Genomic DNA, 11,948 nt, shown 5'->3' with positions numbered 1-11,948 from the left:
CCCCCCTGGTACAGCCACGGGGCAGGCCCTTCCCAAGCTGCTGTCAGTCGCACTGAACCGTACAGCCGCCGGAATAGGACCAGGGCTGACAACAGCAACATCCCAGTGATCCTCCCCAGCGCATGTGCAGGCACACGAGCGGGAAGGAGTCCCCAGCACCCCCACCCCCTGCACGCCACCCAGCACGCCCGGGAGGTCTGAGCACAATTTCAGCTGGGTACTTACTTTTTCCACCTCGTCGCTCCAAAGCTGTAGGGGCCACAGAGCAACAGGAAAGGAGATCAGTGTTGGAGACGTCGAGAAGCACTCGGCATTAACACCAATCGGCAAGGACGCACCGTGGACACAGCAGGCCAATTCCGGGGACAAGCTAGCCCTTCACCCAGCAGCAGTTGCCAGATCGATGCCCCTTCCCCTCACTCCTGCATCCTCTGAGCTCAGTTTCACAATGGGAGAGCAAGTTCCTGCCACCAGAGCCAGCAGCACTCCAGCTCTGCTCCAGGCCAGGGCTGTTACAGCAACCACATTCAATGGGCTCCAGAAGAAAAGGATTGAGCTGCAGAATCCTCTGAACAGCAAGGGTGACTTTACTGGAGGCTGCAGAGGTTGGTGTGGAAGGAGAGCCCTTCTTTGAGGATTGTGGAGAGGCAAGCGAGCTGCTTGAGCCCACAGAAAGAGCGTGGGAGCTGCAGGAGCTCAAGCCAGACACAGGCCTGTCTTCCTCACCCACTGGTGTAGGGAGCTCAGGTTAATGGGATCACAATCCAGCCAGTCTGCACTACCAACAGGCACGTTTAGCTACAGCAAGAAGGAAGCAATGGCTGGATAATGCCTTTGAGCCAGGCAAATCATGATGCTACTCTTTCCTACTCTCTTCGTCCGTGGGGACACGACACTGTCAGCTACTTGCTGGGATCTGGCTCCAGGACATGAAACAATTGACAAGTCACACACAGCAATGGGAAAGGGAGAGAAGATGTAGGAAAACACATTGATCCTTCCCAGAGGTCCTCAGCTTGGCCTTTCCTCAGCATTCAACTACTCCCTCAGCCCGGGCAACATGAACACAGATCATCCTGGATCAACTGGAAGCACACCAGCCTGCCAACAACACCCCACATCAGTGGGGCCAGGGGAGATGGATGGCCTTTGAGGCCTTCCGCTTCACTCCCTGATGTCACCTTTGCAGGTAGGAAGTTCCCCAGGGCATGGCTGAAGTTGCACTGCAGCCTCCTGGGAAGCCTGCACTGGTTGCAGCGGGGCGGGAGGGAGAACCCAGGGTCTCCCAGCTGAACCCTGTTGGGGTTGTTCACCAGCAGCTGCCCTGGGGTGGGCTGTGGTAGCCCCAGGTGCTGAGAAAATTGCCCCAGGCCAAAGGAGGATCATCTAAAGGAGCACTGGGGAAGGGCTGAGGCAGGAAGGTGTTCTGCCAGGCTCCTCGGTTTGCTGCTGTTCCTGTTCTGGCTCCTGCTCCCAGGCCTGCGCCTCAGCTCCTGCTCCGTGGTACGTAGCCTGACTGGCATCTCTTCTTACTGGAGCAGAGACAGCGTAGCTGGTCTCCTCACCATCACAGACTGTCCCCGTGCCGTGCCAAGGTGAGCGTTGGGTGTTTTCTCTGACCTTTAGGCGGATGTTTTGTTACTGTGAGTCAGAAACTGGCCCAAATAAGGCCTGGGCAATTTCAGCCATGTGTGGGGACGCACGGCCCTTTCCTTTCTCCATCTAAGAGCTCCTACGCTGGAAGGCAGATGCGAGATCCTTGCAGGCAGCCGGGAAGCAGGTCCTAGCCCGACCTGCTGCTCTGGCACAAGGCCCCTGCCAGCACACCCTCATGGTTTTGGAGCAAGGTTTACTCTAGGGGCAATGGGAAGCTTTCACTCTGGACAAGGTGCTACTTCGATGCTGTAGATGGTACTTAAGCTGCTTCAGGCCCGTTTAATTACTGCAGTACCCATGGAGTTTGCAGCCAAATTTGTTTCCCTTCTGCTGGCCTTGCTGTGCCATCTCCAGCCCTGACCCTGCGGTGCTCTGGGGCAGCTCAGCTTCACCCAGCTCTCTCCCTGGGCTGAGGTGCTATCCAGCTCTAGTCAGAAGTGTTTTGGACAGCTCAGGGAGTAGAAAAGGCCATGATCTGCACCCCTCTCCCTCCACCCCAGCTCAAGCCAGAGGAACCCTCTTCTTTAAGGCACTCAATGTGTTTTCCTTGGAATCGTTCCTAGGAGGACAGTGCATGGCAAGCGGCAGGATCTGAGAAAGGGATGTTTAGGCTTACGCAGCCCATGGACATCTTACACAAAACCAAAAGGTCAGTGTGGGAGAGAGGAGGAATGGCTCCTCAGCCTCCATCTCATACAAAACAAGGGAAGGGCTTGTCTCTAGGTGGATCCAATTCCATCTAAGCCTTCCTGTTATGGGAAGGGGGAAAAAAAGGCACCACGTTATCCACCTCTCCAAAAAAACCACCATGAATTTAGAATCCAAGCGAGAGCCCTGATGAGGGCATATGGTCCAGGAGAGAGCTGACCTGTTTGCTCACCTGTAGGGCAGTTGTTACCTGGGCATAAGCAATCCCTCCCTGCAGAAGGGAGCCAACAGCAAGGGGAGCAGCAACCGCTGCTCCGTACTGCCAGTGCACGCTAAGGCCAAAGTAGCACAAGGCCTGGAAGAGCAGCAGAATGAAGAGCTCCCACCCTGCTGCAGTGTCTGACCCCTTGGGATGAGTGCTGGGATGAGAGTGCTGGTTGCGAAGCAGTCCTGCCTGGACAGAGCTGGGGAGCACTCTGGGCTCAGCCCATTTTGCTAATTAGAGATACCAATTGTGCTTCAACTCACCCCTGGTAGCGCAGCTGGACTTCACCAGCAATGGCACCCTCTGAAATAGTTTTGGAAGCCAGAAGGACCACTGCTGGCTAGGCCAGGAGGATTCCTACAGGCATTCCCTGCAGGAGGCCGTGCTGTGCAACCATCAAACGTGATTAAGTGATCAGGGTCAGAGCTGGCTGCTTACCTCAAGCCTGTCAGCCTCCTAGAGCCCTGCTCGAACTGCCCCGTATCGTCAGTGTCAGCACTTCTCTAGCAGCGCTCTGAAGAGGGACCACTGAAGTGCCAGGGTAGGCACCTGGGAGCTAGCCCCCTCCCCAAAACCTATTTCTCCTTCCTGTGCTTGGCATCTGCTGCCCAGAACAGCTTCGCAATACAGCAAAAGCGGATCAGCTCGCGTTTCTGGTGATGAGATGTTCAACTGAGCATCTGGGCACTCAGCAGGATGCTAACGCGTGATGGGCATATGTGTGCCCTCAGGGCTGCTTCCAAAAACCTCAGGGAATAATCAGGATACCGTGGTCTGATCACAGCTCTTCAGAGGCAGGGGAAGCCTGGTTTCTCTCCTCTGATTGTCTTAGAGCTCAGTTTTAGTCCTTAATAACAGACTGTCCTTGGAACAGACCTTTCCAAGGGAGAAGCCAGAGCCAGGGGCTCACTGTTAGCTGCTGTGCTAAGGGAGGTGGAAAAGGGAGCAGTTGCTACAGCATCACCAGCACCAGTTTCTTCCTCAGAAGTCTCATCACCAGGCTGCTTACCTACCTAAATAGGGGTCTCGCTAGCGTGCAAAGCTATTTCTGATCCCAGCATCACACTCCAAGAAGGTCAGGACAGATCCTCTGGGAACTAACACTGATGCTATCGGCTCAGCCACGCAGAGGTATCCCTCTCCAAATGGGATGTGTTGCCCGTTAATCAAATCCAGCTTGTTTGCATGCTGTTTTTTGTTTGCTAGGAGGCTGGGCTGTCCTCATTCACATCTACAGATCCCACTCCCCAGCCCTTCCAGATTATTCCATTCACAGTCATCAGTGTTGTTCTCAATGCCAATTAGGAAGCAAGATGATCAGTTTTCAACATTTTAACGAGAAATGTGACATTGTGCAATGGGGAGCCATGAACACAGCACACAGTCAGTCGCTTGACCACAACGGCTCAGTGCGGCGCAGCAGAGACGCAAGGGGCCGTTCGCCCACCGCCAACGCCTCTGACTGCGTAACAGCCACCAACAGACAGGCCCCGAGAGGAAAGGGAAAACAATAATTGACTTCCATCCGCAGAATAGACGAGGCTGCGCTGTCAGCCTACCGCGTGACAGACGTCGCGGGTGGCAGAGAGGTTTCTCCACCTTTGCTTCTCTTGACCAGATACGAAGCCTCCGAGCACTGACACCGCAGTGCTGACCAGGCAGTCACACGCGTGACACTGCAGCGGACAGCTGGAACCATCCAGAAAGACCAACCTTTGAGGTTTTTTTGTCCTTTCAATTACTCCACTAGCAATAAAGAGTCAGAAGATTCCCCACCAGAAACGTGGAAATGGATTGGCAGAGAAACTGGAAAGCAAACCAAGCAGCAAAAGTGCCGGACCCTGACCATGCACCCCCACGGGGGTGAGCTGCATCCTTCAGGTTGAGTCAGAGGAACCCTGGGCAGCCCATGTCACATTAAAATGTTGAAAACAGCAGAGCACTAGGTCCAAGTTTAAGTCGGGTGAAAGAGAGGGGCAGGAAGAGGTTGGAGAGGCAACATCTAGGAGGAGGCAATCTTACCGCTGAGGCGCTGGCGGAGAGAATGTAATTACGAGGTCTAGTCTCCTGAAAGTCAGGCACAGCCTAGGGGGGGAATAGAGTTTCATGTACAAGTCACGCAGAAGAGTCGACAGGAGTCAGTCGGACGAGGGATGGAAAAGACTCCTGGGTTTTCCTGTGTGCTGGCAGCTTAGGTGAAGTTCTTAGGGGGTGGCAGGAGGGACATCTCCCAGCAGTCTGGGCAGTGGTGTGTGGAAGCCAGGCTTGTGCAAGAGGAGGTGGACTGGCTCATGCAGTCACACCTGGTACTCAACCAGCAGACGTTTCTACGGTTAGAAACTCTGCCTGTACTTACAGCTACCCCCTCACAGAGCGCCCAGTTGGAGTGGAGATGAGACGGCACGATCTCAAACGCGTTTCCCATTCCCTCGCAGCCAGCAGGTTGCTCATGTCGTGTCGGCTCAGTCCAGTGGGCAGGACCTTCTTTCCCCCTGCTTCCTGCCTACACACCTCTGAGTGTCCCTGTACAGGGCCTTGTCCTTACAGCGGCACGTTTACCAGATCGGAGCACTCTTCCCACAGTGCCTTTTAGAGAAATACATCTACTTCTAACTCTCACCACGTCTCTGGGCATGTTTCCTCCTAACAGACTCAGATCCGTTTTCAGCAAGGGGCACGGCTTAGCCAAAGCAGATCTAGTCCAAAGCCTTGCCATTGCCAAAGGTAATGGAGGAGTTTTCAGAGGTCAGAAAACCTCTAAGCCACCTTTCTCCATAGCTAAACTCTGCCCTGGGGCAGGAAGACTTAAGCACTCTGGAGGTTTTCCTCATTGGGAATGCAAGGGATCCAGTCCATCCCCACACAGGTGTGGGCTTGCTAACCATCACATAACACTGTCTCTCTGCTCAGCTAAGCTAAGACTAGGCCTTCTCCTAGGATGGCCTTTGGCTGTAGCATCACCCAAGAGATAAGCCAACCATCTGGCTTACATCAGGACCACTGGTGCCACGATCAGGACATCCTCCTGGGCAGCCTTTGCTGGTTGGTGTGCAAGGCTGGCACACAGTGTGGCTGTAACCCAGCTGCTTTTTAATCCTCTCAGGCCCCATGTTTCCTCTCCCAGGTTAATCTCTTTGCAGCTCACCCAGATCTACTTTACACGCTGACCCCATTTGCTGGGCCCCAAGCAGCCTGCTGGAATGAGTGACCAGTGGAGAGCGGTCAGGCAGTCCCAACAAGAAGAGATATTTTTTTAAACCATCTAGGAGTTTGGGGATGGCTGGAGGAAGGAATAAGAAGGAGCAATTCCTATTATGAACCAGGATATAGGGAGAAAAATGCACCAGTGTGATTTGAGGCCAGCACAGCAACTAGGCTTGACTCCTCCCCAGGGAGAGAGGAGATGTTTCACACAAAGAGCTTATGCTTTTTTTGGTAAAGATCAAGAGCAACTGAAGATCCTCTCCTCTGATTCCCCAGTCTCCAGAGAATCCCCAAACTAGTCATAGCACATGGGATGAAAGAGGCAAGCTGCTCTTGCACTCCTACGCATGGACAAGTTGGTTTTGCAAGCAGTGGTCAAAATGGACCCATGTCCCTCCCCCTTCCGCTCTCGTTAACGGGGAAAACGGGCAGAGGCCTGGAGGACAGAACAGCACCACAACCAGATCAACCTGCCTGTCATTGTCTCTGGCTGCCTCCCTTCCTGGAGAGGGACATGCCACCCAACCTGACCTCCTCCTGCCTGCAGCTGGAGGAGCCTGAGTGGGTCTTTACGGGAGCCCATGGCTCTCTTGAGCACTGCTTGCAAGCAGCGTGGATGGAACCGAGCGCATGCTCCAGAGGGGCTGCGGGCAGCCGACACGCTCCCATCTTCCTGGGGCACCTTCCCCAGGCAGCCACAGCCCTGACCATGCCTCCAGGGCCAGTCCCAATGGGACGAGAGATGAATTTTCATTTAAAATGGGAAAGAGACAATGAGAGGTGTTAAAGAAAAAAACCACCGTCACAGCACTGTTAGCACAGTCAATACTCACATCTCCCTCACACTGAGCAAATTACAAAGAAACAAAACAAAAAGGTTAGTAAACAAAACGGCATCAACAGGAAGGACAAAGCACGAAGTCCGAGGGAAACACACAAGCCCAGACACTCGAACGGCAGCTCACGGGTCTGGGCAGCAGCGCACTCGGAGGGGTCGGTCACGAGACAGAAGCTGTGGGAACACAAGTTTGCACTACAGAGGGGAAAGAGCAGCAAGAGAGTGGTGAGCTGGGAGAGGTGTGACACAGGACTCCAGGCACGTTACAGGGAATGTTGTGGTCTAACGATGAGTTAACACACCCAGAGCAGAGGGAGCAGCTCTCCCCCCATGCTGGGAGCTTCCATCTCTGCCTTGTCCTTTAGTAGAGAGTGAGGCACCCAGGGACCCCACCTTTAGCTAAGCTGGGTAGGAGATGGGTGCTCACAGCCACTGAGGTTGCTATTTTATATGCTCTCTGTTTCAGAGCAGCAGAGGGGCTGGGACGTCGCTTGGGGTGAACACCCTGGAAGGCCTGGACTGGCTCTGCAACCTGCTGGGGTACCCCAGCCCTGCAGTTCCAGTGGGAAACGAAGCTTTTCTTTCTCAGGCACAGGGAAGTCCCTCACCCAAGGGTCTGTGTGCAGCTGAGAGGCCTTGGGATCACTTCACATAGGAAGCATGTGGAAAGGGAAGCACAGGAGGTATGTGAATTCCTGTTCTGATTTGAGCTAAAGATAAAGCAATGGGCCCCACCCCCTGCAGAAGGGGAATCAGGGATCCCTGAGATTACCATGGGTGGATCTGGCTGACCTGACTGATGAGAAGAGGCTTTTTTAAAAGGGCAGTTATCACTTTTGTTCACCCAAAGCCTTCTTCAGGGCTTTCCCACTGTTAGACCTACTGATGGAGGCCACGGAGCTTAGCACAGCTTCCCCATATGGCATGTACACAGGTAGAGCTGGAGAAAAGGGAAAACACCCAGGAACTGGCCACCCAGGGAGCTGCAAGGTCAGAGGCTCAGCTGAGCAGATGGCTAGAAAATGGGCTCATGGCAGGGCTCCTAGACCGCTATCCAGAGACGCTGACAAGGATTCCTGCCTCTTCTGATCGCGCATGTTTGCTGGTTGAGCTCCTGGCCCCAGGCTAGAAGCAGAACTTGGCAAGTCCTCATGCCAACAGCTACAGCACTACAGGGTGTCAATCTGCTTCAACTGGGCCCTCCAGGGAACCCACCAGTGCTCAGCTACATCCTCCTGCACCACCTCTGCCCAGGGAGAACCCAGCTCCAGGAGATGCCCAGGGCACACCCTGAGCTGACAGGTCTCATCAGCCTCAGACGAGCACTTTGAAGCATTTGTCCCCGTTGCTGGAGCCTGCAGAGTGACACTGGCTGACTCACCAGTCCTTTCTGCACTGCTCTGACCTGGGAAAGGGTCTTTCCTAGTTTGCTTGCCATGATTTCCCCAAAGCCAGAGGGCAAGACTAGCCTGTAAACTAGACAGCACCATGAATTAAGTGAATAGAGAGGCTGAAGGAAGGACCTCTTGGTAAACAGTCTGACCCAGCCACCCCTTACAGGCTCCCCTGGCACTCCTGCCTGGGGAGAACTGAGTGGGTGTTAAAGTAGCTAGTCTGAAAGCCTGGGACTGCTGCAGATCCCCAGCAGCTTTCCCCTTGTGTGCTCCCAGCTCAGCTCTCTCTTGGCTTGCTTTGAGATCCCCAGGGAAACTTGCAAGTCCTCAAATACAGCCTTTTAGTTCCTAGTACAAACCACCCAGTAACCACTAGTAGTCAGGAGACTGGGTGAAGTAGAAATTTCCAGAATCTGGAAGCTCAGAACTACTTGTGTCAGCAACCATCCCACGGAAGGTCATCTGAGGAACAGGTACGTGGCTCCTGCTCCCAATTCCCTTGCATACCAGATGAGGAATCCCCCACCCACTTTTGCCAGAGCTAGGACATAGTAGGGCAGCCTTAATTTTGCCCACAGTACGTAGCATTGTTCATGTGAGCCAAGCCCTGGGGCCAGAAGGACAGAGAGGGGAATGAAGGAAAAAGTTACCGCTGCTTTTGCCTCGGCAGCTTTGGCTTTCTTCAACCTGGCTTTGCAGGCATCCAGATCCAGGCGGCGGTTCTGCAGGATCCTCCGCTCTTTCTGGAAGGGACAGAAAATGGGGTAAGAGCAGACTGCTTAGGAGCTGTTGGGGAGAGAAAAGGACAAGGTATCATCTAGGAATCAAATCTACTTCCTTATAAAAAAAAGGCTAGGGAGAAAGCAGCAGTTGCTGTGTGCATCTCGTTAGCAAGAGTTTTGGGCCTGACTGCCAGGGACACAGGCGAACCCTCTGGGAACAGGGCAGCGTGCGGGTGGGTGGTGCCCGCTGAGCTGTAGGAGTCAGGAAAGGAGTGACCTTCCTCATGCATATCAACTGGCAATCCTTCCCTGCCACAGGCAGAGCCGGGATTGGTATTCCCTTGTCCTTGCATTCTTGAAGAAGGAGATATATAGTCCTCCGTTCTCATGGGGAAGGAAAAGGAGTTCTAGCACTGTCTCTCTTCCCACCTCATGTGACACGACAAGCTTCCCCTGCCCTGCTACCATACTTACGGATATGGTTCGCCAATCCCCTTCCAGGAAGTTGCGCAGTGGGGTCAGGAAGTTGATGGAGGCGGAGTGGATGAAGTCCCGTTCTGCTGCACCTAAGCGCCGTTGAGTCTCTCCAACTTTTATCAAGGTCTTCCCTGCAATAACAGGAGCCTTCAACTCCAGGAGAAAGCAGTTAACGTTGTGTTGGCTTCAGCCAACTCACCCAGAGCTACCAGGTTCCAGTGTGGGGGACAAAGGCAGTGTGTACCCTGCCTGGACAAGGTGACTGTGCCTGTACCACACCAGCTTCAGTACTAACTACAATCTGCTTTTAGCCTGAGGCCTCTCCTCAGCTGCTCCCAGTGCAGCTTTGATCTTATCTGTCTGCCGAGGCACTTATCCCACTGATGTCCTTTTGCTGCTGCACCTGCTTGCGCAGAATGATCTTTGTCTCATAAAACAGAGGCACAGGAACAGAGAAGCAAATTAAAAAGCACCAGAGCAGAAAAAATGAGTTGATTAGGCAGTGCTGGCTATAGATGCAGCTACAGCTGTTTTGCACTCCCTATCGAACAGCTATTGATTTGGAGAGCAGTAACAAAGCTCATGGCAGAGGCAAGGGCAGCTGGAAGTTAAGGCTGTGCTTCCATGCATGTCTGCTGCTTAAAGACCAAAATTCCCCCAGGAAGGGGCAACTGTTAGGATTTAAATGCAGAAAGATGCATCCAGGAAGGGCCCTGTTGAGGCTTGTAGCCAAGCACCAACCTTTCCAGTCTGTTTTCCTGTTCTCTTTCTGCTGGAGAAAGATTTCCACCCTCCACTTGCAGGATACAGTTAAAGGATGGTTCTCCTGTTTGGAGTTTAGAGAAACTCTGTGCAACTAGGTACCATCTTAAGACTAAAAATATGCTCAAACTGGACAAAGCTAAAGCTTTTCACTGCAACTCCCTGTTCAGGCTAGTTTAGAAAGCCACAGAAACAGCACAGAATAGTTTTTGCATCCTGGTTTTTGCAACCAGTCCCCCTGGCAACTCTGGATCCACATGTCTTTATTTTTTCTCTAGGTCTGCCAGACTTGAGGACTGTATGAGGAAGGGGAAGACCCCTGCTCCTGCTCCCCTCACCATGGAGCAAGACTTGACTTCCTACTCCAGGTAGGCTGTTTGCTTCTGTGCTAGAGACGACCCTTCTCTGGCATCAGCTGTGACCCACTCATAGGCAGGTTGCCATGTGGGGAGCATGCCCCCCTGCCCCCTTCAAGAGGCATGCTGCAGAAGCCTTAACCCAAAAAAGCAATGGGGATACTCTTAGGAAGGGATGGATTTCCAGGGCTTTTTAATTGGCTAGGCTGACTTACCGTACGGTGTCGCTGGCCCAAAGTCATTAGCTGCTTCTGTCATGTACTGTGCCAGCAGCTCCCCGTTGGTGACCCGGGAAGGCACCTTCCGGTCAAGCTTCTCGTAGAGGAATTCTTCTACTCTGGCACCTGGAACGAGGATGCCACCAGGAGTTAGAGGATGTAGGAGGGGCCTCTGGCACTCGTATTCAAGGTGGCCCACCTTCACCTACCCAGTCAAGGAGGGAGAGGCCCTGCAAAAACATTTCTTCCATCCCCCACAAACTCCAGAGAACAGGGCTCTCTGCCAGAGGGCATGTCTTTTAGCACCGAGCTGCAAGTGATATTTGTCCTCCAAGCACTGGAAGAAGTTGGACTTACTAGGGTTTGGCTGTAGCAGAACTTCAGTCTGACGCAAGATCTTCTCTGTCCAGTTCTTTGTGCAGTCTGCTCTGGCCATAAGGTTTTCAAAGTGGGCGTCTAGTTCAGTCTTCTCAGCCTGCCCCAGCTTCTCTTCAGTAAACTGCGGGAAGGAGGTAGTCGTTAAAGTCATTTGCTACGAAAGCAGAACTACAGTGTGCTACAGAGCTATCGAGAGACACCGAGGCTTCTTCCGTCTCGCGCGTTTATCTTAGATTAGAGCGAAAAAGCCTTCGAGGTGTCACTGTTCCCAGGCATCTTTCAGGGGAAGAGAGCAAATTTTTGACCAAGAGTGGAACAAGCATTGAGCTAAAAAAAAAAAAAATAGAGTCCAGGCTTGAGAGGTGTTCCAGAATAAGTAACTTTAAATAAGGTCTGGTACAAAAATACTCTAGTTATGAGGAGTTTATTTAGATGTGGGCACAGCTTCCAGTGCTTCATGTAGGAGAGCAACAGACATCCTTCACGTGAGGGAAGGTGCCATCTCCCTTCCCCTCCTCCTAACCAACTCCATGTCCTGCAAACCCAACAGTATCAGGAATGTCACTACCACCTCACAAGGCAGGCTTTCCTTCTCATTTTATCTGACAAGCATGTATGCAACATGGGTTTTGCTACAGGGCTTGAGTGCCCTCCGACAGCCGTCAGACTGACAGTGTCCGAGTGCTGCCTCCCAGCTCACCTCCTGCCTTGCTGGCAGCGAGCTGCCAACTGAGCATCTGAGGTTTAGGGAGGCTCAAACGCAGGACTTAGATAAAAACACTTCCAACAAGCAACTCTCCCTCTAGGAAACGCTCTGAAGCGGGGTACTGAGAGAAATATAACTGTGTCTGACTTCTCTTGATGCTCAGATTCACACTGGCAACAGACTCCCCCTCCCTCCATCATTCCTTTGAAGTTTAAAATTAGCAGCAGGGTAAAGCAGGCTGTGCAAGTCTTCAGTGTTTCCATACTGGGCAGTGACATCAGACAAGCAAGGTTTGTCAGTCTGGAGGTGCAGTGTCGGACGGCC

The 11,948-nt window shown here is 53.0% G+C and overlaps 1 protein-coding gene across 1 annotated transcript in view; it reads right to left on the bottom strand.

The window, feature by feature from the left end:
* SH3GLB2 (SH3-domain GRB2-like endophilin B2) overlaps positions 1-11,039 on the bottom strand; it is a gene marked incomplete at its 5' end in the record, with an annotated part of 17,239 nt that extends 6,200 nt beyond the window's left edge. The window contains 6 exons of the mRNA XM_010153464.1: positions 226-249; positions 4,592-4,654; positions 8,656-8,748; positions 9,202-9,335; positions 10,538-10,666; positions 10,898-11,039. Coding sequence (XP_010151766.1) covers positions 226-249; positions 4,592-4,654; positions 8,656-8,748; positions 9,202-9,335; positions 10,538-10,666; positions 10,898-11,039 — 585 coding nt within the window. The remainder of the gene's footprint in view (positions 1-225; positions 250-4,591; positions 4,655-8,655; positions 8,749-9,201; positions 9,336-10,537; positions 10,667-10,897) is intronic.
* Positions 11,040-11,948: the final 909 nt, after the last annotated feature.

The sequence above is a fragment of the Eurypyga helias genome, unplaced genomic scaffold, assembly GCF_000690775.1.
Source record: "Eurypyga helias isolate BGI_N326 unplaced genomic scaffold, ASM69077v1 scaffold7256, whole genome shotgun sequence".
NCBI classification, from domain to species: domain Eukaryota; kingdom Metazoa; phylum Chordata; class Aves; order Eurypygiformes; family Eurypygidae; genus Eurypyga; species Eurypyga helias.
Note: the sequence above shows the minus strand (reverse complement) of the source record. Positions and strands in the feature narration are given on the sequence as shown.